The sequence below is a fragment of the Callorhinus ursinus genome, unplaced genomic scaffold (assembly GCF_003265705.2).
Source record: "Callorhinus ursinus isolate GAN/ISIS: 27379988/994484 unplaced genomic scaffold, GSC_fseal_2.0 scaffold33, whole genome shotgun sequence".
NCBI classification, from domain to species: domain Eukaryota; kingdom Metazoa; phylum Chordata; class Mammalia; order Carnivora; family Otariidae; genus Callorhinus; species Callorhinus ursinus.
In genome coordinates, this window is record NW_027397095.1 from 4,008,941 (window position 1) to 4,034,157 (window position 25,217).

Consider the following 25,217-nt stretch of genomic DNA (forward strand, 5'->3'; position numbering starts at 1 on the left):
GAAGCCTGCTTCTCCCTCTCCCTCTGCCTGCCACTCCCCCTGCTTGTGCTCTCTCTCTCTCTCTCTCTCTCAAATAAATAAAAATAAAAATCTTAAAAAAAAAAAAAGAAATGAGATGTCAACACTCAGTTGGTCTTTACTCAACACTTTCCTTCCAACTTGCCTGAAGTACTGCATGGCACCCATGATAGGTAAAGAGATGCCCAATTACCCAGACACATGGAGGCAGAGAAATTTCTGCTGTCTTCCTTGTCAAGCCTGTAATCCTCAGTCTTTTCTCCTTGACCACTCTCAGGTTTCTCTTTCCCTTCTCCATGCTGTCTTCAAGAAGAGAGCTGTCCTGTGGCTCCTCTCTGTTGTCTCTTCTTTTCAGAAGCCAAGCAGAAAAGTACTGTTGTGTTCAGACATCCCCTCTGCTTAAAAGATCTCAAAGGAGGCTTTGGTACCAGCAACAGAGCTGCTTACAGGACTTTTAGGAACTTTGCTAGTTCTGACTTGAACCCAGAGCTTCTTAACCTTCATTAATTGTATTATATACCCCCAGTGTCCAAATTTGTAAGAGCAATAGCTAATATCCCACGAGAGGAGCAAGTACTGTCTCTGCAGGAAAAGCCTGCCTTGATTTCCTACACTGAGGGGATCTCTGTACCACACGGGATTAGCCTGCCAAGCTGGAAATCCTGCTATAATCTGGGACACATACCTGAACTGTATTGAAGACAGGAGGATCTATCTCTACTCTGCTTCTTCTGTCTTTCCACATCTTTTTTCCCCTACCTTTTTTGAAAAGTTAAACTTTTTTATTTTGAGATAATTGAAGATTCACATGCAGTTGTAAGAGATAATTAGGGAGATCCCATATACGTTTTACCCAGTGACATCTTGCAGGACTATAATACAATAGCATAACCAAGATATTGTCATTGGTACAGTCAAGATGCAGAACAGTTCAGTCACCACAAGAATCCCTCATGTTGCCCCACTGCCTTATACCAGCCACTAATATATTCTCCATTTCTGTAACTTTGGCTTTTATATAAATGGAACCATGCAGTATGTAACCTTTCTAGATTGTCTTTTTTCACTCAGCATAATCCCCTCAAGATTTATGCAGGTAATTGTGTGTATCAATGGTTGATTGTGTAGTATTCCTTTGTATGGATGTGCCACAGTTGAGCATTCACCTGTTGAAAACATCTTGTTTTTTTCCACTTTTTTTGCTATTTTGAATTAATCTACTATTTACATTCATGTACATGTTTTTATGTGACTGTAAGTCTTCATTTCTCTGGGATAAATGCCCAGAGTACAATGTCTGAGTCATTTGGTAGTTCCATGTTCAATTTTTAAAAGAAACAGCCAAACTTTTCCAAAGTGATTGTACCATTTTACATTTCCACCAGTAATATATGAGTGGTCCAGACTCTTGACATCCTTGCATATTTGGTGTAGTCCTTTTTTCCCAGCTTTACTGAGGTAAAATGGACAAAATCGCAAGATATTGAAAGTGTACATGATGATTTGATATACATATACACTGTGGAAGGCTTCATCCCATCAAATTAACATATCCATTACCTCATATATTTACCTTTTTTTGTGAGAACATTGAAGTCCTACTCTCTTAGCAAATTTCAATTATACAATACAGCATTATCAACTATAGTCACCATGTTATTCATTAGATCCCCAGACCTTATTCATTTTATAAGTGAACATTTGTACCCTTTTATCAGCCTTTTCCTATTTCCCCTATCCCGTAGCCACTGGCAACCACTTTTCTACAAGTTTGACTTTTTTTTTTAGACTCTACATATAAGTGATACCATTAGGTATTTGTCTTTCTTTGTCTGGCTTATTTCACTTGGCATAATATCCTCCATGTTCATCCATGTTGTTGCAAATGACAGGATTTCCTTCTTTTTAAGGTTGTGTGATATTCCTTTGTCTGTATATACCACATTTCCTTTATCCATTCATCTGTCCACAGACACTTAGGTTGTTTCCATACCTTGGCTATTATGAATAATGCTACTATGAACATGGGAATACAGATATCTCTTCAAGATAATGATTTTATTTCCTTTAGATATATACCCAGAGGTAGGATTGCTAGATCATGTGGCAGTTCTGTTGTTAATTTCTTGAGGAGCCTCCATACTGTTTCCAATAGTGGCTGTACCTGTTTACATTCCCACCAACAGTGTACAAGAGTCCCCTTTGCTCCATACCCTCGCCAACATTTATTATCTCATCATTTTTATTATTATTAGAGACATCCTAACAGGTCTGATATCTGATAACTTAACTGATATCTCATTGTGGCTTTGATTTTCATTTCCCTAATGATTAGTGACATTGAGCATCTTTTCATGTACCATTTGTATGTCTTCTTTGGAAAAATGTCTACATAGGTCTTTTTTCCATTTTTGATTGGGTTATTTGTTTTTTACTATTGAGTTGTGTGAGTTCCTTGTATATTTTGGATATAAACCCCTTACTGGATATGTGGTTTACAAACATATAATTTTTCAAATTTTAGCCATTATGACAGGTGTGTAATGATCTCTCACTGTGGATTTAATTTGCATTTCCCTAATGGCTTATGATGTTGAACATCTCTTTGTGTTCTAATTTGCCATTTGTATATCCTCTTTGGTGAAATCTCTTCATATCTTTTGCCCAATTTCTAATTGAATCATTTGGGTTTTTTTCTATTGAGTTTTGAGAGTTCTTTATATATTGTAGATACTAGTCTTTTGTCAAATGTGTGGCTTGCAAATATTTTCTCCCACTTTGTAGCCTGTCTTTTCATCCTCTTAACAGAGTTTTTCACAGATCAGTAGTTTTTAATTTTGATGAGATCTAGTTTATCAATTTTTCCTTTTAGAGGTCTTGCTTTTGGTATCAAGCCTAAGCACTCTTTGTAGCACTAGATCCCAAAGATTTTTTCCCTAAGATTTTACATTTAACATTTAAGCCCCGGTTTCATTTTGAGTTAAGCTTTGTATAAGGTATCTATGACTTAGTCAAGCTTCTTTTTCCTATTTTTTTTTCCTATAGATTTCCAGTTGCCGCAGCAGCATTTGCTGAAAATCATTGAATTGGTTTTGTACCTTTGTCAAAAGTCAATTACGAACATATGTGTGGGTGACATCTTTTTACCCCCAGCAACACCACCTCCATCCACACCTCCAAAACTGGCAAAAGAGAAGAAGGCAACTGAGGGATATTATGACAATGTGCTTTTTAAATAAATAATAGTATAGAAATAATAGTAACTAACATATATAGTTTTTGCTGTTTGCTAGAAATGTTATTTATTCCTCACAACATCCTATAATGCTCATACTACTCTTTCCATTTTGTAAATGAGAAGACTGACTCAGAGAGGTTAAGTACCTTCCTTATGGTTCATGGTGAATCTGAGAGTCAAATCCAGGTCTTGATCTTAGGACCCATCTTAAGTATTAGGCTACCCCTCCTCTCAATACCACTTCTTCATGTGGCAGACCATCCAACCACCCTGGCTAAAAACCAGTTCTCTAATCTATAATCATTATAATGATAGCAACAGAGGACTGATTCCTGTTTCGAAAGTGAAGGCAAGTCTGCAGTGGTTTACAGCAACCCTTGGTTTTTATCAGTGTCCTGACTCTTCAGGGGGATGTTCTAACCGGGTCAACAAACCCCTGCATATCACCTATTCTACCTCTCCCTACAAGCTGCTACAGTACAAACCATCAAACTGCTCTGAGGCAATGCTCCTTTTCTCATTCCATTCTTAGCAATGTGATCCTTCTGTGTGTATATGTGTGCATATATGTGGGGGATGGAGGGGAAAAAGGAAGGCTAGTGAAGCTTTACAGGGACTTGGGCCTAGGCCAAAACTGGAAGGAGCAAAACAAGAAGGGAAGCAGAGACTACAGTTGGACTGATTTTCTGAAACTGCAGTTGGTTAGTTTTCTAGCAGGAGAATCATACTACGTAAAATGGCTCAAACTTCTCTCTTTTCATTTATGCTGATTGGGATCTTCACCCGGAACATGAAATATGGTGCTCTGGATGATTCAGAAGACAACCAGGAAGGCTGTCAAAGACCATAGGCATTATAGGCAACCCTGGCTAAATGCCCTTTATTGAAAGCTTATGCCTCCAAATGTAGTTATTATTACTGTGAGGCCTCTAACACATGGGAAGTATATATTGGAAACTTCCTAGCGATTGAGCAGGCTGGCTGATTAACTATGATGCTTTTAGTGTCTTTGAATTTGATCTGGGCCAGTGCTTCTTAAATTCTCCAAAGACGATCTTGTATCATGTATAGGGAGCATTTTAGTTGACTATCAGACCTTGAGATTTACATTTCCTTATTCTCTCCTACTTAACTGCCTGCCTTCCATTTTGCATTCATTGAGCTTTGGAGAGGCAGTATTGCAGTTTGAGGTGGTGGGAGGGGTGGGGATGCATAAAGGCATAAAGAGAACAAAATCAGAAAGGTAGTGGTTAATTACCAACACGTGTTTATGAAATGTTTTATTGAAATTCAAAAAGAACTCAGCTGTACAAATCCCTGAGTAATACAAAAATTATGATGATGTTCTGTCACTGTTGAAAACCATTTCTCCTTGTGGCACTTGGAAAACATCATGACATATCAACTCCAAACACCTAACTTTCTATCAGAAGTTTTTACAGAATTCATAACATTGCAAGCTGTCTGGAAATGTCTATAAATGTGTCCACAGGAAAGCCAGGTCAAAAAAAAAAAAAAAAAGAAAATATTTTATCTCCGGCAGTGGAGGAAACAACCCTGAACTTTGAATGAAGGATTCTGTGGGCAATCAGAGATTTTGAATTCAGTATTCATCATTTTTGTAAAAAGGGTATTCATTTTGAGAGCGTCTTCCCAAATACCCACTTCTCCTTTGGAGCACCTGAACTGTGGAACTTCAAGTACAGTTTGGACTAGGAATTATCATAAACCCTTTAAATCTCATGTCCGAATCAGTCTTCAGACTCCACTTGCCTTTCCTATCTAGCAGATTCTTTCCTCTTCATTGAAAGAATTCTAACAGCTAAGAGGCCACGGGTGTTCTAAGTCATTTTCTTTAGTGGAAAGTAAGACAGAGAAGACATCTACTGCCTCCTGAAAAATTAAGATGTTCTTTTCTCTTTTGACCTTGTTTCTGGGACAAGGCCATCCTTTTTACCTACACTCCCTTCCTTTGCCCTATGAATCACCTTACTTTGAGATCTGGGAAGAGGGAGTTAACCATATTTGTCTGGGAAAAATCAGGAAAGAGAACACACTAATTTGAACAGTGTAATTTGAATATAAGTATTAACTATAATAGGGGATGGCTAGTAAGAAGTAAAGAGAACTGTAAAAATGTAGGAATAGCAAATATAAGGAGCATCTACTGTACCTACTGCTAATTTAGAGCAACCAAGGTATAACCCTTTCCCCAGTAGTAAGATGGAGACCTTGTAGTAAAGGGCACAGTTGTCGCTCACTGGATTTAGCAGAGAAATTTCTGTGGTGCTGTGCCAACAGAACTTGTTAGAATTCTATCTCCTGGAACTTTGTAGAAATCTGACCTGTGGAACTTCTGGGAAATCTATTCTCCACAGTGCCAGGGAAAGCTGCTCACAGGGAGGTATCTTAGCATAGGCACTCTACTACAAAACCAGTCAAACAAGGGGTACTGGGAGATGCTGCTGGATGCTGCTGATTACCATGTACTACAGGAACTGCATGCTGGGAAAGCTGCAGGCACTGCAGAAGCCTGGGGCTGGGGAAGCTGTGTGTGCGGCTGGAGTGAGGCACTGGGAAGGTGGGTGTTTGCACTGCAGGAGCCTGCAAGGCAAGCACACCAGCAAACGGGTACCAGGAAGAAAACTCCCTTCCTTCTGAAATGTTTCTCTTGTGCCCCTTACTGACAAAGCTTAACATTGTGCCAACTGGCAAAGGAAAGATGTTTAAAAGGCCCAGAACCCTTTTCAGAGAATAAGCAACAAGGGTGAATTTGGAGCTAAGAAGTAATATATCGATACCTGGCACACCAGACCAGCTCAGGTAATAGTCAGTCTCTACTAGTGTTAGCTCCTAGATCCAGCTCATGTTCTGAGTGGTCTCTCTTCCTCTTATAATTAGGGAATGAAGGGATAGAAAACAGTTACCCTCTGTCTCCCTATGTCTTTAATTGCCCCCCCACATCCTGTGTAAAACCAGCCCCCAGGGAAAATGGCAGCTATAGCTCTAGCTCCACTACTCAACCTCTCCTGCTCTGACTACTAAATTCAAGTTACCTTCAACCCTTTGTTCTTCACCTACCTTCACTGTACCAGTTGGAATGGGGACAAACATTTACCAAATGTCTGATATGTAGAGGTGGTAGAGTTCAGTGGTTAAGAGCCTGGGCTTTGGAGTCAGGCTTAGAGTAGAATCCTCTGCCACTTACTGCCTCTGTGATCCTGGGCAAATTGCTTAACTTCTCTGAGCCACCATTTCTTCAAATGTGAATAAAGATAGTCATACCTGCAACTCAGAAAGGTTGTGAAGACTAAGCATAAGCAACATACCAAATATAATGTCCAACACTTAGGGTCAAAGGATAGAAGCCTGCGTTCAAATCTTGGCCCATCTTTTACTAGTTGTGAAACCTTTGAGCAAGTTACTTAAACTTTCAAGACTCAGTTTTTTCTTCCATAAAATGAGAATCAAAATACCTGCCTCATAAGGTTGACATAAGGATTAAATGCATATAAAACACTTTGTGCAGTAACTTGCACAGAGAAGGTGCTCACCCACTGGACATTGTGCTATATACATCTGTTAATTTGTTTACTGCCTATTTCCACTGTTGTCCCCACACTCACCCTAACCTCTCTACTCCAGTGCTTCTGCCTACAGAAGGAGCACAAACAATATTCTTGACCAGCTGACTGCCTGCCGCTCTAGTGAACAACCCTAGACCACCAGACAGACATTCCTCTTAGCCCAGAGGCTCTCTTGAGATAGAGAGAGAAGGGCCTAGTTATTCGTTCTGGCTTATAACAAAAGGTCTTCATGTCTTGGCAAAGAACTAATTTCCTTAGTAGTTACACAATTGCTTCTTTGAAGTTGATCACACACCAAGGGAAGAAAGAGCCAACGCAGACCTCTAAGTCATCCTAAAATCGAAGTCTCATTCTACTTCCAGTCATTAGAGAGAGACTGGGAATAAAAGGGAAATGAGACTAAATCTTTTTGAAAAGAGCACATTTTTCTAATGTCAGTGTGACATGCCTTTGGCAGAGTGCAGACCAAATGACACATACAAACTCCTCCTTTATTGAAAAAACTTTAGGTGCTTCACAAGCAGCCATTTATACTCAGGTATACATATTTGGTTGGTCTACTGCATAAGTGAAATCCCTGGGTAAGGCATCTTAACCTGTGTGTTGGAAGCTCACACAACTTAGCAGGAGGCAGGGATAGGCATGAAAATTGGAGGAATCTAACAGTCCAATCAGTGTCTCCCACTGGGCATGCTTGTCAGAGCTCTTCTATGCTGTCAGCCCCCAGCCATTATTTTCAGTATGTATTCCATAGGCATTAATCCTACCCAAGGAGCCTGTGCTTCACAGGGAAATCTCCTACACAAGGAAAAGGGCTTTGCTTTATTGGAGATCTCCTTATATTGCAGTTGATGAGGACTAAAGGCACTGTTTGGGGGATATTTCCTTGGAACTCACAAATAAAGACTTGTAGCAAATTGTCTGCCTCTGAGCTAGTATGTGACATGCCATTTGAAACTGTTTATTAGTGTGTATCCCAAGTTTTTTTGTCTGTTCAGTTTGTAATCTAAGAGGTGTCCCAGAAAGTAAGGCATACATGATGCTCCTGTGATTTTTTTTTTTTACATAAATTTGTGAGAATGCCTACTTTCTCACTTGATGCTATTACTAAGTGAAAATCTCAGGCTTGACTCCTCAGCACTAGAGTGTGCTGAACACCCCATGTCCAATATTATTGCTTAGACATTCCCTCCAGGCAGAAATTGTGATTCTGACGTACCCTTTTACCAAGCCTGTACCTAAGGAACTTACAACTGACATTTACTCACAATAGATAGTATAGCTGCAGCCATCACCTCTAGAGAAACAGGAATTAGTCACCTTGCCAATTTCCCACATGTCCTGTCCAACTTCCTGAGCAATTTCACTAGCATTCCTACAAACTAAACTTAACACTAAATGGCAAAGACAAGGTTACCCAAACCAAGACCTTGGAACCCAGGTGGTCTTCTGACAAAGAAGCAATTGTGGCTCATGGCGACCCAGCTCCAGCAAGTGGACATGTACAGGTGGGAATGGGTGACACAAGGTACCTCAGCAGCTACTGAGTGTCAAGGTGGGATATGTCTACCACCCAGAGATGAGGATGTTGTTGGATTAGGATAAAAATGATTTTAAAAGAGCACAAAAATGTGACACTTTTATTTCTATTGATGAAGGGAGAGCTCTTTGTTATTCAGCCCCTGCCATTGTTTTAAAAATGTTTTTGCTTTCTCCACTCAAGCAGGAAACAGCAAGGACAGCTACTCAGTCTCCCACCATATGCCTCTGCTTCTTGGCTACCCCTACCTGACTCACCTATTGCAGGGGGTGGAAAAGCTGTAGATGTTAAGATTTGTTTTTCTTTGTAGGCTCAAGAAAAACAATTTTAAATAATAATTCCTTTAAAGGGACAAAACATGTTTAACAGATAAAGAGTGAGTAGCCATTCATCCCCTGGGAAGACAGAATAAGAGAAGATAGATTAATATTTCTGTAGGAAAGGTTTTTTTCATGTGGGCTTAATATAAGGAATAACTTTGATCTCAAAGGTTTCCATGAGGATTAAGACAGAATACTTAAAGAGACTACAGCTGTGGGTAGGAGTATCTGCTTACTTACGCTGCATGTTTGGGTGAAAATAGGTCCCCTTCCTCCAGGCTGATATTCAGACAGTGTGCACTGAATGGCCATATCAGTTTAATAATACTGAAAAAAACGCACCAGTTGGTAAATAGGTACTGCCAAGAACCCCCTAAGTCATCACTGGCTACCCTGGCCAATAAATAATCACTGTCCAGATCCCCCTAAATGTCACCCAGGCCACTCTGATCCTCCTGGTATTCCCCCAGGCTTCCCCATGGCCTAGCAATAATGGATTGACCCCTGGCACAGCCAAGGGGTCTCCCTGGTCCCTGTTCCATGGCTAAGGTTCAGTGTCCTGTTCTGTTTGCTCATGTCATACTGGTGTTTAAATATCATCTCTGGTTCCCTGGTTTTATTCCCATGACTTGAGATTTTGGTAGATAGAACCAAGCTAAGATTAGTTAGTGAAAGAAAAAATTAATGTGGAAAATATAGCAAGATTAACTTGGGAAACATTTTTAGAAAAGTTAAGAAAAGCATTTCTATTTAATAAAATAACCAACAAATAATGTGAGCCACAATTATTATCAGGCATTACAATGCTCTCAGCAGATTGAAGTAGTTAAAAACTGATAGCACTATACTAGCTATTTGTTCATTCGCTATGCCATATCCTGGGGATAAGTTAAAAGTATATGAGGTATCATTCCTGCCCCCAAAGTTCTTACAATCCCATGGGGGAAATTTTGCAGGCACCCAGTTAACTATTCATATGAAGTAAAGTGATAATAGCCATTTAGAGAATTACATTAGTGCTAAGTATCTCCTCAAGCACAACGTCAGCATACTTTCTGTGGTACAATAGAACCCCCAGACTGGAAAACGTTCAGTTCCTGTGAAACAAAATAAGGGGGTTCACTTAGACAAAACCAGATTACTTGTGATATTAAATTAGTACTGACTTTGCAATGATGAGTAATATTTAATGCTACAAATCCTATTAAAGAAGAACTTATTGAAATCAGTAGAATGATGCAAAACAAAGCATTGAAGGATTCCTTCTGCTCCCATAATGGAAGCATATTGGATAATTTTGATTCATTTATCATCTTCTCTGAAATTATATTTGCTAATAGAATGCAAACATCATTGGTAAAGAAAGAAGAGCAGAGATGAATCATTATAATGAATGTTCAAATAAAGAACATCAGATTCAGAAAGTTACATAATTATATTGCCTAAATAAAACCAACCAGGATTTTCCACTGCAGACAATCTTAGGCCTTCATATACAACACACTTGTTAAAGTGCAGCAACTGGAACACTGACTCCCTCTGGGTAATGCTGGGGTTGGTACTGCTGGTGTGGAGGCTTTCTGGAAAACCCAACATTGTTCTCCTGTGTGAGGCTCTCTTAGCCCTCTTGGGGAAGATACATTCTTCTTAATTCATTGGTATCTATTTGGCTTTCTCCATTTCTGATTAGCAGTCTCCTGCCCCAGATATCCTACCACCAGCAGGAATGGGAAGGGGAATACAGAAAGATGGCATGTCTTGTACCAGCTTCCAACACACTCACCCTCCAGCCTTACCCTGGGATCTCTGGCACTTGCCAAATGGCTTCCCTATATGAGAAGCTCAAAAGGATTGAAGTTGCATGTGTGTGTATGGTGGGGAAGAAGCTGTCTGGGTGTCAGACATGAGATTTGTCTTACTCTTTTTCCTCATTCACTGAATCAGTTCTCATTGAGTGTCTACTGTGCACCAAGTGGAGCTTCTTCCACTTTATTCCTAGAAGTCTATCTGCCTTTCTTTTCCCCCATGGGTTTGGCCCATTCTTGGTGTCCTGAAATGTATCAACCTCAGTTCTCCTCTCCGATGAGCTTAAGTGGAGTTTAATAATCCCTGCTAAATTGTCCTGTGACTCTGTCACATGAATAAAGTCCACGGACTCTAGGTTAGATTGTAAGCATCAAATTAATTTTACCGCAAAGGTCAGGCTGCTCTCCTGGCTTTCTGTTTTGCTTGAAGGTTAGTCACTGCATGCTTTACCAAAACCTTCCTGTCTGGGTTGTATTCAAAACAGATTTCAAGATACAGCCAGATTGAAAAACAGACATTTGGAGATAAAAGACTGTGTACTCTGACCCCCTGGAAATAGCAAGCAGCTGTAGTGATTTTATGTGTATATACAATACATCATCATCTCCAGGAGATGATGGGCATTAAGCTCAGCACCTCTTGCTCCCAAAGCAAATGTCTGCTCATCTTTTCCACCTAGCTGCTCATGTCAGAGGAAAGAAATATTTCTTCCCAAATGATTTTTAAGCTTGCTTGCCCGAGAAGTTCTGCCCCTGGGGGGAAGCAGGACCTATCAGTGGAGTTTGGCTCAAAAAAGACATAATTATATTCAGATCATGGCAGACACCTCCATCCTGGTCCCCTTTAACCTTCATCTGTCTTCCTAATCTACCATGGGCTCTCTCTTTCCAGCTTACCTCCTTTGGCCAACCCTGTTGTGAGTTCATGCACTCCTGATGTATGTGTCTAATATACTTGTCAGTTCAAGTTCTACAAGTAACATTCATGTAATAACTTGCCATTCATACTCCTGGAAAAATCCCAAGATTGGCTCTGAGGCTATAAAGTTGCAGCCAGTCTATCGTCAGAACTACAAGACCTTGAAGCTACAGGGGCTAGAATCACAAACTTCTTAAAGCATGACAGTTCCTTTGGGCATAATTGTGGTCTCTTTCAAATTTCCCACAAAGATATAGTAGTGGTAAAGGATAGGTCTTATAGAGGGAGATATAGTCAGTTTGCAATTCTGAATATAATTCTTCTCAATGAGAAATTTACAAGTAGATCTGGGGAAGCTTTTTAGCCTGTTGCTCCTTACAATGTTCAGCTTTCACCTGTGACGGTCACACTGTTGGCCACTGTAAGGAGGACAATGTGTGTGTTCAGTGGTTGAGTTTTCTAGAACAATCTACAGCCCTTGCCCAAGTCTCCTACAGCCAGTTGTGTTTGTAAGACAAGGCAAGGTGAGGCGTGTAGCCTGAGGCTGTGGATAGGGGAAAGTGGAAAGTGAAATGGCTCAGGAAGTTATCATCTGGAATACTGATGAATACCAGCTAAGTCACTGAAACAGATCCAAAATGCTTTTTTCAGGAAAATTCAGTCTCTCTTTGCAGATACCCTGTGAGTGGGCTAACACTCGCACAGGCACACAAGTCGAACACCTTCATTTCTGAAATAGAATGACAACTTGGCCACTTTATATGTCTAACAGCTAAAACCTGTGGGCCACTCTTTAGCCCGCAACACAGACTATCTGCCTTCCATGTGCTCAGCAGAGAACTACACCTCAAACTACCTGCCCTCTGGTTCTTAGCTGTACATAGCGACATGCCGACCAGATGTACTTGCCTGAGTAGCACTGTCCCCAATGAATCAGGCCGTATCAAAGGAGTTTGATTCAAAAACGACATGAAGTGTGTCGGGGTGGCACAGTCAGTTAAGTGTCCCACTCCTGGTTTCCGCTCAGGTCGTGAGGACTCTCTCTCTCTCTCTCTTTGCCCCCCTCCGCCATGCTCTCATTCTCTCTCTCCCTCTCTCTAAAATAGATAAATCTTTAAAAAAAAAAAAAAACAACGTGCTCATATTCAAATAAGGCAGACACCTCCATCCTGGTTCCCTAACCTCATCTGTCCATCTAATTTACCTCATGCTCTCTCCTGTTCATCTCCTTTGGCCACCCCTCTTGTGAGTACAGTCATTATTGATGGAAGTGTCTAATGTGCTTATCAGCTTAAGGTCTTCAGTAACATTCACGTAGGAATGTACCAACACCCTGCCTTTAAGGTTTTCTTGCTTTTTTCCTCTAATGAGTAGGACAAACAGGACTGTCACTTTATACTTAGTCCTTTTATGAGTTTTCCTTTCCTTTCCATTTTGTGTGTGAATTTGCCCATCTCCACCCCGAAGTAGATCACAAGCTATCCAAGAGAAGTAACTGTCTTTTTACTTCTCTTATATCCCTTTCAGCCACTAACAAAAAGCCTAAGAGGGCCTCAATAAATACTGTTTGTTCATTCATTCATTCATGCCACTAGGAAATACTATTCCGATGGGATTATACTAATTTCTGAATTCAAGTGTACTCTTATTTTTTTTCTTCTCAGAAGTAAAATTTTTGGGAGCACCTGGGTGGCTCAATCAGTTGAGCATCTGACTCTTGGTTCTGTCTTGGGTCGTGATCTCACGGGTCATGGGATCGAGCCCCGCATTGGGCACAGAGTCTGCTTGAGATTCCCTCTCTCCCTCTCCCTCTGCCCCTCACCCCCCCCTTTAAAATAAATCTTTAAAAAAAAAAAGAAGTAGAATTTTACTCTGGGCTTGTATTGTACTATGCCAGAGTTAAAAGGTATTCTGTGGTTCTGTGCTTTGTGCTACAACCAGACATTCCAACTGTAGTGGCTTAAGGAATCTATGCTTTTCACTGTAGCTGGGAAAGTGATTGAAAGACTGGAAACTGATCTACCACATTCAGTAGGCACTGTCATCATTGAAAGAGCAGCCAAAGCCCTTTGCTTCTGTACCTTGGCTGCCTTTATAACCCAAATTCTATTATGGAATGGTGGTGCTGCCTCTGCTAATTTTCACTTAACCTCTCCATGCCTCCCTGTTTTCTTCAAAAAAGCCCATCAATATTGACCTGCCTTCCAGGGATGTTTTGAGGACATAATGCTGATAAAAAAAAATCCTCTATGAGAGAATATTGATGACAGTTGTTTTGTAGCCACAAAAGGAGAGGGCACTCAGCAGTAATTGGGGGCCATGTTTAGCTACCCAACCACCCATTATCATTAGTACTCAGATTGATTCTAATGCATCATAATAATGCAATTTGTAATCCACATGTAGGGGGTAATTTATTGTCAGGTGGTGATTGTTAGTAACAACAAGCTGTTTGAACATATTCAGACCATAGTTGTACACATCTCTTTTCTTCCTTCCTTTGTTTGCAAGTCTAATTGTATACCCTTTTGCCCAGCCTATTTTTTCCTTTTACACTGCATATAGCATTGCTTTTATTCTTTAAATAAGCTTAGTATCTCAATGAACAGCTAGAACACAGGAGACTGATTTGGAAAAGCAGTTTAAGTAGCCAAGTCCAATTTAAGAATGGTGGTGGATTTTATCACTTAGCTTTATTAATGGACCTCATTCCCACTGTATCGCGTTTCTTTCCCTAATGCATTTGTATAAAAGCCCTTGCCTCTCTCATTAACCCCTTTGGCTGGTGTTAACTCATTCCTGGGCATTTGTTGCCATAGCTGCAGCCGTCCCTCGGCTGGAGCCCTCCTGTTAGCCCCTGCTGTGGTCATGAGGGGCTGGCCTGCTTGTTCCAGGCGTCAGCTGTCAGGCGGAGGGCAAGAGCCTTGCAACCTCAGAGGTCAAACTGCCTGTCCCATGTACTTAAGCCCTGTCTATATTTTTTTCTTAGCAGCAGATGGGCATGTGGCTGTCCAGCCTCAAGGCTGGGAAACGTGTGTGGGAATATTACCAGCACTCTTCTCTCACCCTCCTCTTCTGGGCACCCAAGCAGGTAGCCTAGCTCTGTATTCAAAAAGATGATCGATATTCCCCCCTCTGTTGTTTGAATCTCTTCATTCAACACCTGCAGCAGCTGTGGGGAATCATGCACAACTTTCGTCTGTTCACTGAAATAATTGCCAGCAGTTTTATGGAACGTCTCTTGTGTGTATTTTTACCCATTTACAGATTTGATTATATCGTTTGCAGAATGGAAACGTGGCTTTTCACTGCTTACTGTCGTTCTCACAGATCTTCAAGGAGAGACCCTTTTAAAAACAAAACGGAAATAACATGCAAATGGTTATGTTAATATTGCACAGGCAAAAGTCAGGACCTTCAGAAGGTTCCTTAGGCACAAACTGATCAGATGATGAGCACATCCTGCATACGTTTCTGTTCGAGTTACCAGCCAGAACTGTCCTATGAGAAATGACTAAGAAAGAGAAAATGTTAGATGCCTGTAATGTGTGACTACTTTCTGCCCTAGGCTCCAGCACTGACGTAGGCCAGAGCAAACACAACTCCCACACACGCAGATTGGGCAGGTACAGTGAGATTTGAAGAAGATGTTTGAAGGTGGAAAGTTTCCACGTAGACCGGTAATACAGAGTTAGAAAAGAAAATTTAATTTTGTCTGCACTGTGCCAGCTTTGCCAGACAGCTGGCAAGGGTAAATCTGTGGATTAGCTCCAGAGTTAGAAAATTCAAACTATCTAGTCTTTTACCTTGACTTTAACAGAACTGATATTAGAGCATCAACAACAGCAGCAGAATAGCAGCATCATTAACAACTAACTTTTATAGGGTATCTCACAGCTTTCAAAAACACTTTTACAATTAATAGCTCTTGTCTAACCATCTCACCAACCCTCTAAGATCAGTATTATAGTTGTCTGCATTTTTGCGATGAGGGAGCCAAATCTCAGAGACTGTAAGTAACTTGCCCAAGGTCACACAGCCAGTAAATAGCATAGTCTTCTGACTCCAAAACCATGCTAGGCAATACACCACAGCCCTGTCACCCTGCTCTTTAGCCCACTGCCATCTCCATGTCCCCAAACCTCTGAATAAACAAATTAAGGCCCATGCAGTGATTTGCCTGAAAAAACAAAAGGAAATTAGCCATATTACAAAAGAATTACTGTCTTTCCCTATGGGTTCACCATTAAATGATATCTTTAACACTCATGTTCTGTCATGGATCATAGACTACTGGACAAGCTGCACGGGATGGGCAGAGAAGCAAGGGAAAGGGGAGAAATGTGAGAGAGAACAGCACAAGGCAAAGCTCTTGGCAACTAAAGAATCCTTCAGAAACTCAGATAAAATATTTCTGAAGAGATAGCATCATCATATGTAGCAGTACTGTAAGTATATACAAGTAATGATTAACACAAAATTCAGAATAGTGGTTACTTCTGAGGGGAGATGGGAGGAATTAGGGAGGGGCACATGAGGCCTTTAAAGGTAATAATTATATTCTTTTTCTTAAGCTTCACATTGGGTACATAATTTTGTTATGTTGTGTTAAAGATTTCCTGTCCTTTTCACAACTGAAGGAATTATAATACTCCCCTTTTTCCCCCACCCCAAATGCACCATTTTTTTTTAATACTTTACACTTGTCTCTTACAAATTCCCCTTTGTACCTACTCAATATTTAATTTAAAAATATTAGAGAAAGACAGTATGAGTGGACAAATAGGATTTGACATATAGAAATTAACTTTACATTTTTTAAAAAGGTAGCCACTCTTGAAAGCTAGTTTCACTTTAATTTAAAAAAAAAGCCACTTTGCTCTGACAATGTCTCCCAGTGACATACCAGTTGGTTTCTCAAGAAGTTGTGATGTATGGGGAGGGCATGCTTTCCCATAATTTTCCCAGGGTCTTTGAGCATTTCAGCTGCCTTGTATCTCCCCTCTCCTTTCTGACAGTGAACTTCTAGCTTCTGGGAAAAGAAAGAACAGTGGCACGGTCATTTGGAAATTTGAAGTTAAGTGCTTGAACTGTAACCACGGATTTATGGGTTGTTACCCAAAGACTTATTATCTTTTGGCTTTCCTTGGTGTTGAACCTGACAGCAAATGCAGTGAACGGGTGGGCTTGTGTATTTATGTTTGTCACCAGTTGGTTTCTCTCTGACCAGTCTAGGCACGCTATAAGCACAGGCTGACAGGAATTACGGCTTTTCTTCCATGTGGAAATAAGTGGATAAGCAAATACTCCCAGCCTGATTTTCTTTCCAATTCATTATTTACAGGGAATTCACCCTCTGTAATCATTTTAAATCAAATTTGCTCTACCAGTCCCTGTAAGGTTTGCTCTGGAGATCATCCCCAACGTAGACATCTTTTATTTTTTAGCTGCTTATGTCCCCTCCATGTTAAAGCCAATTTAAAAAAAAAAAAAACATGAATGGATTAAAGGTGATGTCACTAGTGGCCTGGAGATTCACTCAGGAAGAAAATTTAAGTTACAGCCGAAATGGATAAAAGGAAGGAAAGTCAATAACTCACTCTTGTTTGCTATTTGGACTACTATTGCTGTATTAAAATATTCAGGAGAACTATTGAATTAAGTGGGAAAAATATATCATATGTAAGATAGATTCCAGGAAAGGTACTATTATTAATATTGTCCCAGAATCACAAAGTGCCGACCAAGTCACTTGCATGTGGATTGTTCCTGGAGTAGGCTGATACAGTGGGTGTCCTCTGCCCAGTTGTCAGAGGTCACAGCTATGGGCATAACCTCTCTTTGTCTTAATGGAAAGATGGCCATGAAAAGCAAGTTTTCCTGCCTACCCCATTGCCTCCCATCCTTATCATGGAAATGAAGAAGTGATACTAAGTAAGTCTGGCTTTCCTCCACCACAGATGGGGTGATCACAAGTGAGACTGTGGACGTAAATACCATCCATACTTTTGGGAAAAAAGCAAATAGGTTTTGGCAGCAAGTCTGATGGGTTTGGGGTATATATGGTGGAGGAGGATGGTTAACACTGGAAAATATTTTGAGGGTTTTATTAGCAGTACCACTTTTAAAAAATGTAGCAGACGAAAAGCATATAAATCAGTCCCACTGTTCTCTCTGGCAGGGCTCTTGGTAAAGAACTGGTTAGAGAGAAGCCATATTGTTCTTTTCTGTTCAAATACATACCCCAGTATTATTAATGGCTAGTTCCTCTACTGGTATTTTCCTGTCCTTTTCACAACTGAAGGACTTACAATACTCCCCTTTTTTCCCCACCCCAAATGGCCCTTGTTTTCTATAAGATATCAGAGTTAATGCCCACTATTGTTAATATATTAATAATAATTACTAGTATTTTACTACCACTTACCGAGCTAGCCACTGCAATGGACTTTTTTTTTCACATATTTTCTACTTTAAGCCTTACCACAGCCCCATGAGATAGATGCTATTGTTGTCCTCATGTTTCAGATGTGGAAAATGAAGACCAGAGACATTAAGTTACTTCCCTAGCATCACACAACTAGTAAATGGCAGGCCAGGATTAGATCTAACACAAAAACCGTGATCTTAACTAGTTATAATCTCATTTTTTCTTTATTCAGGGTCACACAGCATTAAAGATTGAGAGTTTAGCATGCTTGGTCTGGCCAAAGGCATGATGGGGGTTGGTGAAAGTGTGTTGCAGTTTTGAAAAAAAAAAATCAGTTACTTTGAAACATGACATTGGGGGGAGGCAGTATGAAGTTCTATACGGTACAAGCTATTGTTTTCTGATTATTTGTTAAATTGAGGTGGAGTTCGAAAACTCGGCTTAGGCTGCTTGTCGAGGTAAAGAAGCTAGAAAGGAGCCAGAACTGCTGGCGCAAGGCAGAGCCATTAGTCACTGCCTCCTGTGGCTGTATGTGTATATATAGCATCACCCTTAATATTTGAGGATGACTCTGCTGAGGCAGCCAGTTCTCAAGCCAAAGTTCCCATTATCAGTAGGATTTAACACTTGACTTGTTTATAGTGGTGATGGCCAGTGTCCCACCCCTCTGACTTAGACCATGGCCTTGTAGTTAGTGACTCGCAAAGCAACTCAACAATATAGTCTAATACCCATCCTCTCAAAGTCCAACCAACTGGAGAATACAAAATGACTCCAGCTTTTTAATATTCTACTTTTAGGAGAGAGGAGTGATAAGTAAACTGATATGGGAAATATTCTCTGCTCACACCCATTCCCCCCAAACAAAGACAATTTCTTTTTTTTATTATTTTTTTATTAACATAATGTATTATTTGTTTCAGGGGTACAGGTCTGTGATTCATCAGTCTTACACAATTCACAGCGCTCACCATAGCACATACCCTCCCCAATGTCCATCACCCAGCCACCCCATCCCTCCCACCCACCTCCACTCCAACAACCCTCAGTTTGTTTCCTGAGATTAAGAGTCTCTTATGGTTTGTCTCCCCCTCTGGTTTCTATTCTAGTTTTTAGACCTAGCACAAATACAGCCTTATTTCCTATACCTCTTTAAGATATCCACAGTACCATCGGGCGCCTGGGTGGCTCAGTTGGTTGGGCGACTGCCTTCAGCTCAGGTCATGATCCTGGAGTCCCGGGATCAAGTCCCGCGTTGGGCTCCCTGCTCGGCAGGGAGTCTGCTTCTCCCTCTGACCCTCCCCTGTCTCATGTGCTCTCTCCCTCTCATTCTCTCTCTCAAATAAATAAATAAAATCTTAAAAAAAAAGATATCCACAGTACCATCATAATTGGTTTATCCTTTGAAACTCACTTCAAAGTGACTTCTTCAGTTTAACATCACTTCCTCCATGCTCCCCCTTCCTCTCTACCACCACCTCTCCTCCCAGCAGAGTAACTGCCTCCCCTTCATATCTCTGTTTAGCCAGTATCAAGCTATGCAGTAGTTTGTGCGTCTCTCCCACTAGTCTATGAGCCCCTCAAAGGGCAGGGAAACATGGATTTTTCACTCTGGTACCACCAAATAGTGCATGGATTTAACATGTTTGTTAAATTAATATTCAGAATGGATCCTGAAGCCCTGCCATAATCTCACTCAATGATTCAGGTACAGGTAGCACGTATTGACCACCTGTGTTTTCACCACAACCTTGTGAAAGGAGCGGCATCATTCTTATTTATACATGAGGAGACCAAAGCTCTCTGTTTCTCAAATTTGTAGTAGGCCTAAGAGTTATCTTGGGTGCTTCCTCAACAGGCAGATTCCCCAGCACCACCCAGATGGAAACCTCAGCTGTGGACCCTGGAACTTGGCTAGTTAGCCATCACCCCAGGCGATTGTGATGCAAATGATTGGACCCCTCTTTGACAAACACAGGTGTGAGTGATTGCTACACAGCAAGAAAAGAGTCAAGCCAGAGTTGAAACTCAGCCCTCCTAATTCCAGATCTAGTTTATATTTATCTTTGTTGTACTCCATCTCCTATGGCAAGGAAGTGGACTGAAACATGTTGGAAAGATTTTCAGCAACAAGGGCTAAAGTAAAATGGCTTGTGGATTAACCCCAGGACTATTTTTTTTTTCCTCCAAGAGATCTTTCCAGACTTCCAACAGCATAGCAGCAGGGGTGCCAAGTTACCTCTTACGGAACTTACCTCAGGAAAGCATAGACCACAGAGCTTTGGGAACTTACAGAATTTATGCTTCTCCTTTTTTTCTTTCACTGTTCCCCCTCCACCACCAGTCACACCATTGACTTAAAGAGCATGCTCAGTACCTGATTTGTTAAATATTAAGATTTTTAATTGAAAAGCAATACCTACAGCATTTGGGATCCTGACAGTAATATTAATGTGTTTGTTTCAAAACCAGGAAAAGAAATGTGTGGTTTAACAGGCAGTTAGCACAGACATTAAAAGAGTTGGGGTAAGGTAGCATTTTTGCGGCCCATTTATGCTTTTGGTGTTTTTTGTCTAAATATTAGGTAAGGAAATATGGAATGAATGCAATGATGCAGTCTCAAAACTAGACCACCATAGTTGACCATTCAACCTAGACCAGGGTAACATGAGTTCACTGGGATCTCAGAAGCCCAAGAAGCCAGGGATGGGAATGACAGACTTAGTCCAGAAAAGCCCAACAGAGCCTCTCTAATGTGGCTGGCGCCTGCTTTTACTGACCGAGGAAGCTTCCAAGGTCCAAATGGTGGAGCCTATTGGACTTCCAGGACCCCTGCATCCAACCTCAACCTATTCTCTTGGCTCACATACAGCTGATAACCTTGAAGTGACAAGGACCATTCCTGAGATTCTTCAATCCGTGCCAGCCCACCTTGAAATAGCAAAGGAGACCCCCCCCAGCTCCAGCTCTGAGAAATGGGAGAAGAGACCCCCACAGGGCAACTGAGTGGTTTCTTTCTTAATGGGAACTAAAACAAGGGAAAGATAAAGGAAGTGGGGTTAAGATCATGATTGAATATTTGCTCAGCATTTTCTATAGTGTAGTGAGAATATATAGCTCAGGGGTTAAAAGTATGGGCTCTGAAGCTATACTGCCTGAATTTGAATTTCATCTCCAGCATTAACTCCATCTATGACCTTGGGCAACTTCCTAATTTCTTTGTCTTTCATTTTCCTTATCTGTAAAATGGGTATGATAAAATTACCAATTTTATAGGCTTGTTGTGAGGATTAGATTACATAGTGCATATAAAGCCTTAAAACAGTGTTTGGCACATAATAAGCATTTAATCAATACTAGGAATCAACATCATTATTGTTAGGTGAATAATACAGGTGAGTAAACAGTCTAAAAAGTGTGTGGAGCTTGCCTAAAGTCACACAGCTAGTAAATAGTAGAGCCAAGATTTGATTTTGGGTCTGTCTGGCTCAAAATCTATATTTCTTCCACTATACCTTGTTGCCTTTATAAATGCAGGATATATGCTGTGAGTTCCTTGGAGAGGTGTATGCTAAGACCTGTGTCCTTCTTCTTCCTTGGTACACCCCACCCCCACAGCAACTGCTATCTGGAGGGGTGGCTTGGCACTCTAGCTTCATGTAGATCTAGTTAAGAACCTTGAATATCCATGGGGCACCTGGATAGCTCAGGTGGTTAAGCGTCCGACTCTTGATTTCGACTCAGGTCATGATCTCAGGGTCGTGAGATCAAGCCCCACGTCGGGCTCCATGCTGGGTGTGGAGCCTGCTTAAGCTTCTCTCTATCCCTCTGCCTCTGCCCTTCCTCCCTCAAAAAAACCATCTTGAATATCCTTGTCATAGAGGTGCTTGTGTCCAGGACCCCCCAGCTTATAGACTAAACCAATGAATCTTCCAAGATGAGGGTTAGTTTGAGAAAGCACTCTCTACCCCAAGGTTCTCATCTGTAGACCTTGAGGATCAAGCTGTTATCTCCCACCCTCCACCCTGCCACTCTCACAGCCCTTGTGAAAATGATTGCCTACAATATAGGCTAGCATAAAACCTTTCCCTTTTCCCTCCCCACCCTTCCCCTCCTCTTCTCCAAGGAAGAATATGTTGTGACATCCTGATCCTCTTGAGTGGCTCTTTGATCCGTTCTTGGAAACACTCATAAGGAAATAAAGCCCTTGCTTGTCTAATAGTATCATCTCTCTCAAGCCACCTAGGAGCCGTGTCTTACAAAAGCCCCTATCAGTTCCCTCACCCTGCATAGCCATGATGCAAGCTGTGGTGTGACTGCTGGTGACGTCTGTGATCGGAGAGAGAGGGATGTGCCTGGGGCTTCAGCGCATTGTTCACAAATAATGATGGGTTGTTAATTTTCAAAGAAAATGAAGAGGGATTCAAAATAGCACCTGCAACGCACAATATATTGCTTCATGAGCAGTAAATACCAAACAGAAGATAAAACCTTGAGCCCTAGGCTTAATGCAGAACCAAAACATGATTTATTCTGCTGTTTCCTTTCCCTTAGCCAGAGAACAGAAAGCACAATCTTATTATGTTCTAGGACACCCAACCCTGCCCTTGTGCCATAACCTTTTACAACATGTACTTCTTGAGTGCCTACTGTATGTAAGGTCCTGTGTGGTGTGCTAGAGATGGTGTTTTCTTCTGTGTTCCATGCAAGTATTTTCTAAACTTCTTTTCTCTTTGTTACTGTATTCCTAGTGCTATTTTGCAGGACTTCCAAGGCACCTAGACTGTCCACCATGAGGATCATTTCTTTGGTGTGAAGCATAAAAGTAACCATGTTAAAATGTTGGTAGATTCTTGATGGGGGAGGTGGTCTGATTTGTTTTAGTACAGTGGCATAAGGGAGTAGTTCATAAACTGCAGAAGGTAGAATTGGCTGCACATGTGGTGGATGGGAAGGGATTGTAAAGAAGCCAAGGGTATGGGATGCCTGGGTGGCTCAGTCAGTTAAGCGTCTGCCTTTGGCTCAGGTCATGATACCAGGGCCCTGGGATTGAGTCCCGCTGAGCAGGGAGGCTGCTTCTCCCTCTGCCTGCCCTCCTCCTGCTTGTGCTCATGTGCGTTCTCTCTCTCTCTCTCTCTCTGACAAGTAAATAAATAAATAAATCTTAAAAAAAAAAAAGAAGCCAAGGGTATAATGCACTCTCCAGTAAGAACACATGAAAATTGCTGCAGTAAAGCAAGGTTTCTCAGCCTTAGTGCTGTTGACACTTTGGGTCAGATAATTGTTTGCTGTGGGGGGCTGTCCTGTACATTGTAGAATGTTTAGCAGTATCCCTGGCCTCTACCCACTAGATTCCAGTAGCACCTCTTACCTCCAGTTGTGACAACCAAAGGTGTCTCCAAATATTGCCAAATGTTCCCTGGTTGGGGAGTGGGCAACTTAGCCCCAGTTAAGAATCCCTGCAATAGAGGACCTAGGGAACACCCATCTGTGTAATGATGAGCTCGACAGCCCTCCCAGCTCAAATATTTTATAACTTTATGATTTCCCTAGTTTAATATAATATAGTGGTTAAGAACATGAATTGTGGAGTCAGATTGCCTGGGTTTGAATCCCAGCTTCACTGCAAGCTAACTGTATGACCATTGACGGGTTGCTTAACCTCTCTGTTCCTATTACCTCATCAGTAAAATGGGGATAGTGAGAGGTCTTACTTCATAGGGTTGTTGTGAGTTTTAAATTAATGTACATAAAGTGCCTAGAACAGTGCCTGGCACATAATAACTATTAAATAAGTGTTAACTATCTTTAGTCTTGTTATAATTACTATCATTAACACTATTATTCACCATTTATCTAAGTCCTGGTATGTTCCAGAGGTCTGTTTCACCCAGCTTTGGACCACTATCTTCCTTCTGCAGAAATGACTAGAGGGCTAAGTCCACGGTGCAGTACTACACAATGCAAAGAGATTTTATTTGGCTGTGGGTCTATGAAATAGGCTTTGCAGGTAAGCCCCACTTTATACAATTGCTGAGTTCTTCCAGAGTTCACTTATTTAAAAGCACACTAATTGGCACCTACTTTGAGCTAATCACTATAGAATATAATAAAAGTAAATGAGATTTATATCCCCTGCCCTCAAGGAGCTAACAAATATGGCTGCCACATGCACATTTATTTTAGTAAATTTAATTACCTTTAAATTTTCAAAGAAATTCTAGTCTGTTCCTTTTTACCCAGGAGGAATTTATGTGATGAAAAATATCTTCTCATCTACAGATTTATCTTCCTTAAAGTTTGTATTTATGTAATTGTTATTTTCTTATATTATCAGCATGTTAAGATTATAATACCTCAAAGTATCACCATTTATCTTCCCCTCTCCATTTAAAATTTTTAGTATTTAGTCCTCAGAAGAAACCCTCCAAAACAGATTTTATTTAATACAACAACAGAGTGGTATCCCATTCTGAATAGCTTGGCACCTGCTGTATGCCTACCTTCTTCCAGGAAGAAGAATGTCTATGCAGGACTCTCCTACATATATTCATATATTTCCTCATTCATTTATTTAAAATCATTTATTAAACATCTGCTTTGTGTCAGACACGGTGTCTAGGCACTAGGAATAACAAAGAGGAATAAGGGAATTCAGAGTCTAGGAGGAGAGGCAGACATAGAAAGAGGTGATAAAAAATATAATGTGATAAAGGCTATCGTAGTAATGTGTTCAATGAGCTAGGGGAACACAGAAAATAAAGGGCTCTTTGGGAGGGAGTTTAGTGTGATGGACAAAACTATGGGCGTTCGTACCAGAGTCACCTGGGTTCATTTCCCTGTTTTACCACTTACTAGCTGTGCAATATTGAGCTGATTATTTAAACTGCCTGTGCCTCTGTTTCATCATCTGTATAATGTATTGTTGTAATTCCTATATATGCTGTGTCTCTCAGTAGACTTTGAACCCTTCAAGGGCTGGGACTACTTCATCATCAGCATCTTAATTATTACCATGTTATTATTACCACTTACCAAGTACTTACTATAAGCCAGAAGCCATGCTAAATTTTTTTACCCACATTATCTAATTTAATCTTCAACAAACCTATAAGGTCGATACTATCACTTTCCTAAATTTGTAACTTGCCATTTTTATCATCAAATGCAGTTCTTTATTCAAAAAACTTATCACAATACGTAATTATTTTATGTTTATCTGTATTTTAGTTATCTCCCTCCTGCACTAGAGAGCTTCCTAAAAACAAGGCTGAGGCCTGTTTGACTCACCATAATGTATTCAACATCTAGGATGGAGCCTGACACACAGAAAATGTTCAATGAATGTACAGCAACTATA

General features: G+C 40.8%; 1 protein-coding gene across 16 annotated transcripts in view; it reads left to right on the forward strand.

Moving 5' to 3' along the window:
• Positions 1 to 25,217, forward strand: part of ENOX2 (ecto-NOX disulfide-thiol exchanger 2) — a 279,817-nt gene that overhangs the window by 179,982 nt on the left and 74,618 nt on the right. For 6 of the 16 annotated variants that reach the window (XM_073879143.1, XM_073879139.1, XM_073879138.1 and 3 more), the window contains one exon: positions 23,779 to 23,867. The exons of 9 other annotated variants lie outside the window; for them this stretch is intronic. In XM_073879143.1, the coding sequence (XP_073735244.1) occupies positions 23,819 to 23,867 (49 nt within the window). In that variant the 5' untranslated portion in view covers positions 23,779 to 23,818. Of the gene's footprint in view, positions 1 to 23,762; positions 23,868 to 25,217 lie in introns of those variants that run through there. One more of the 16 variants, XM_073879140.1, reaches the window with a different exon arrangement.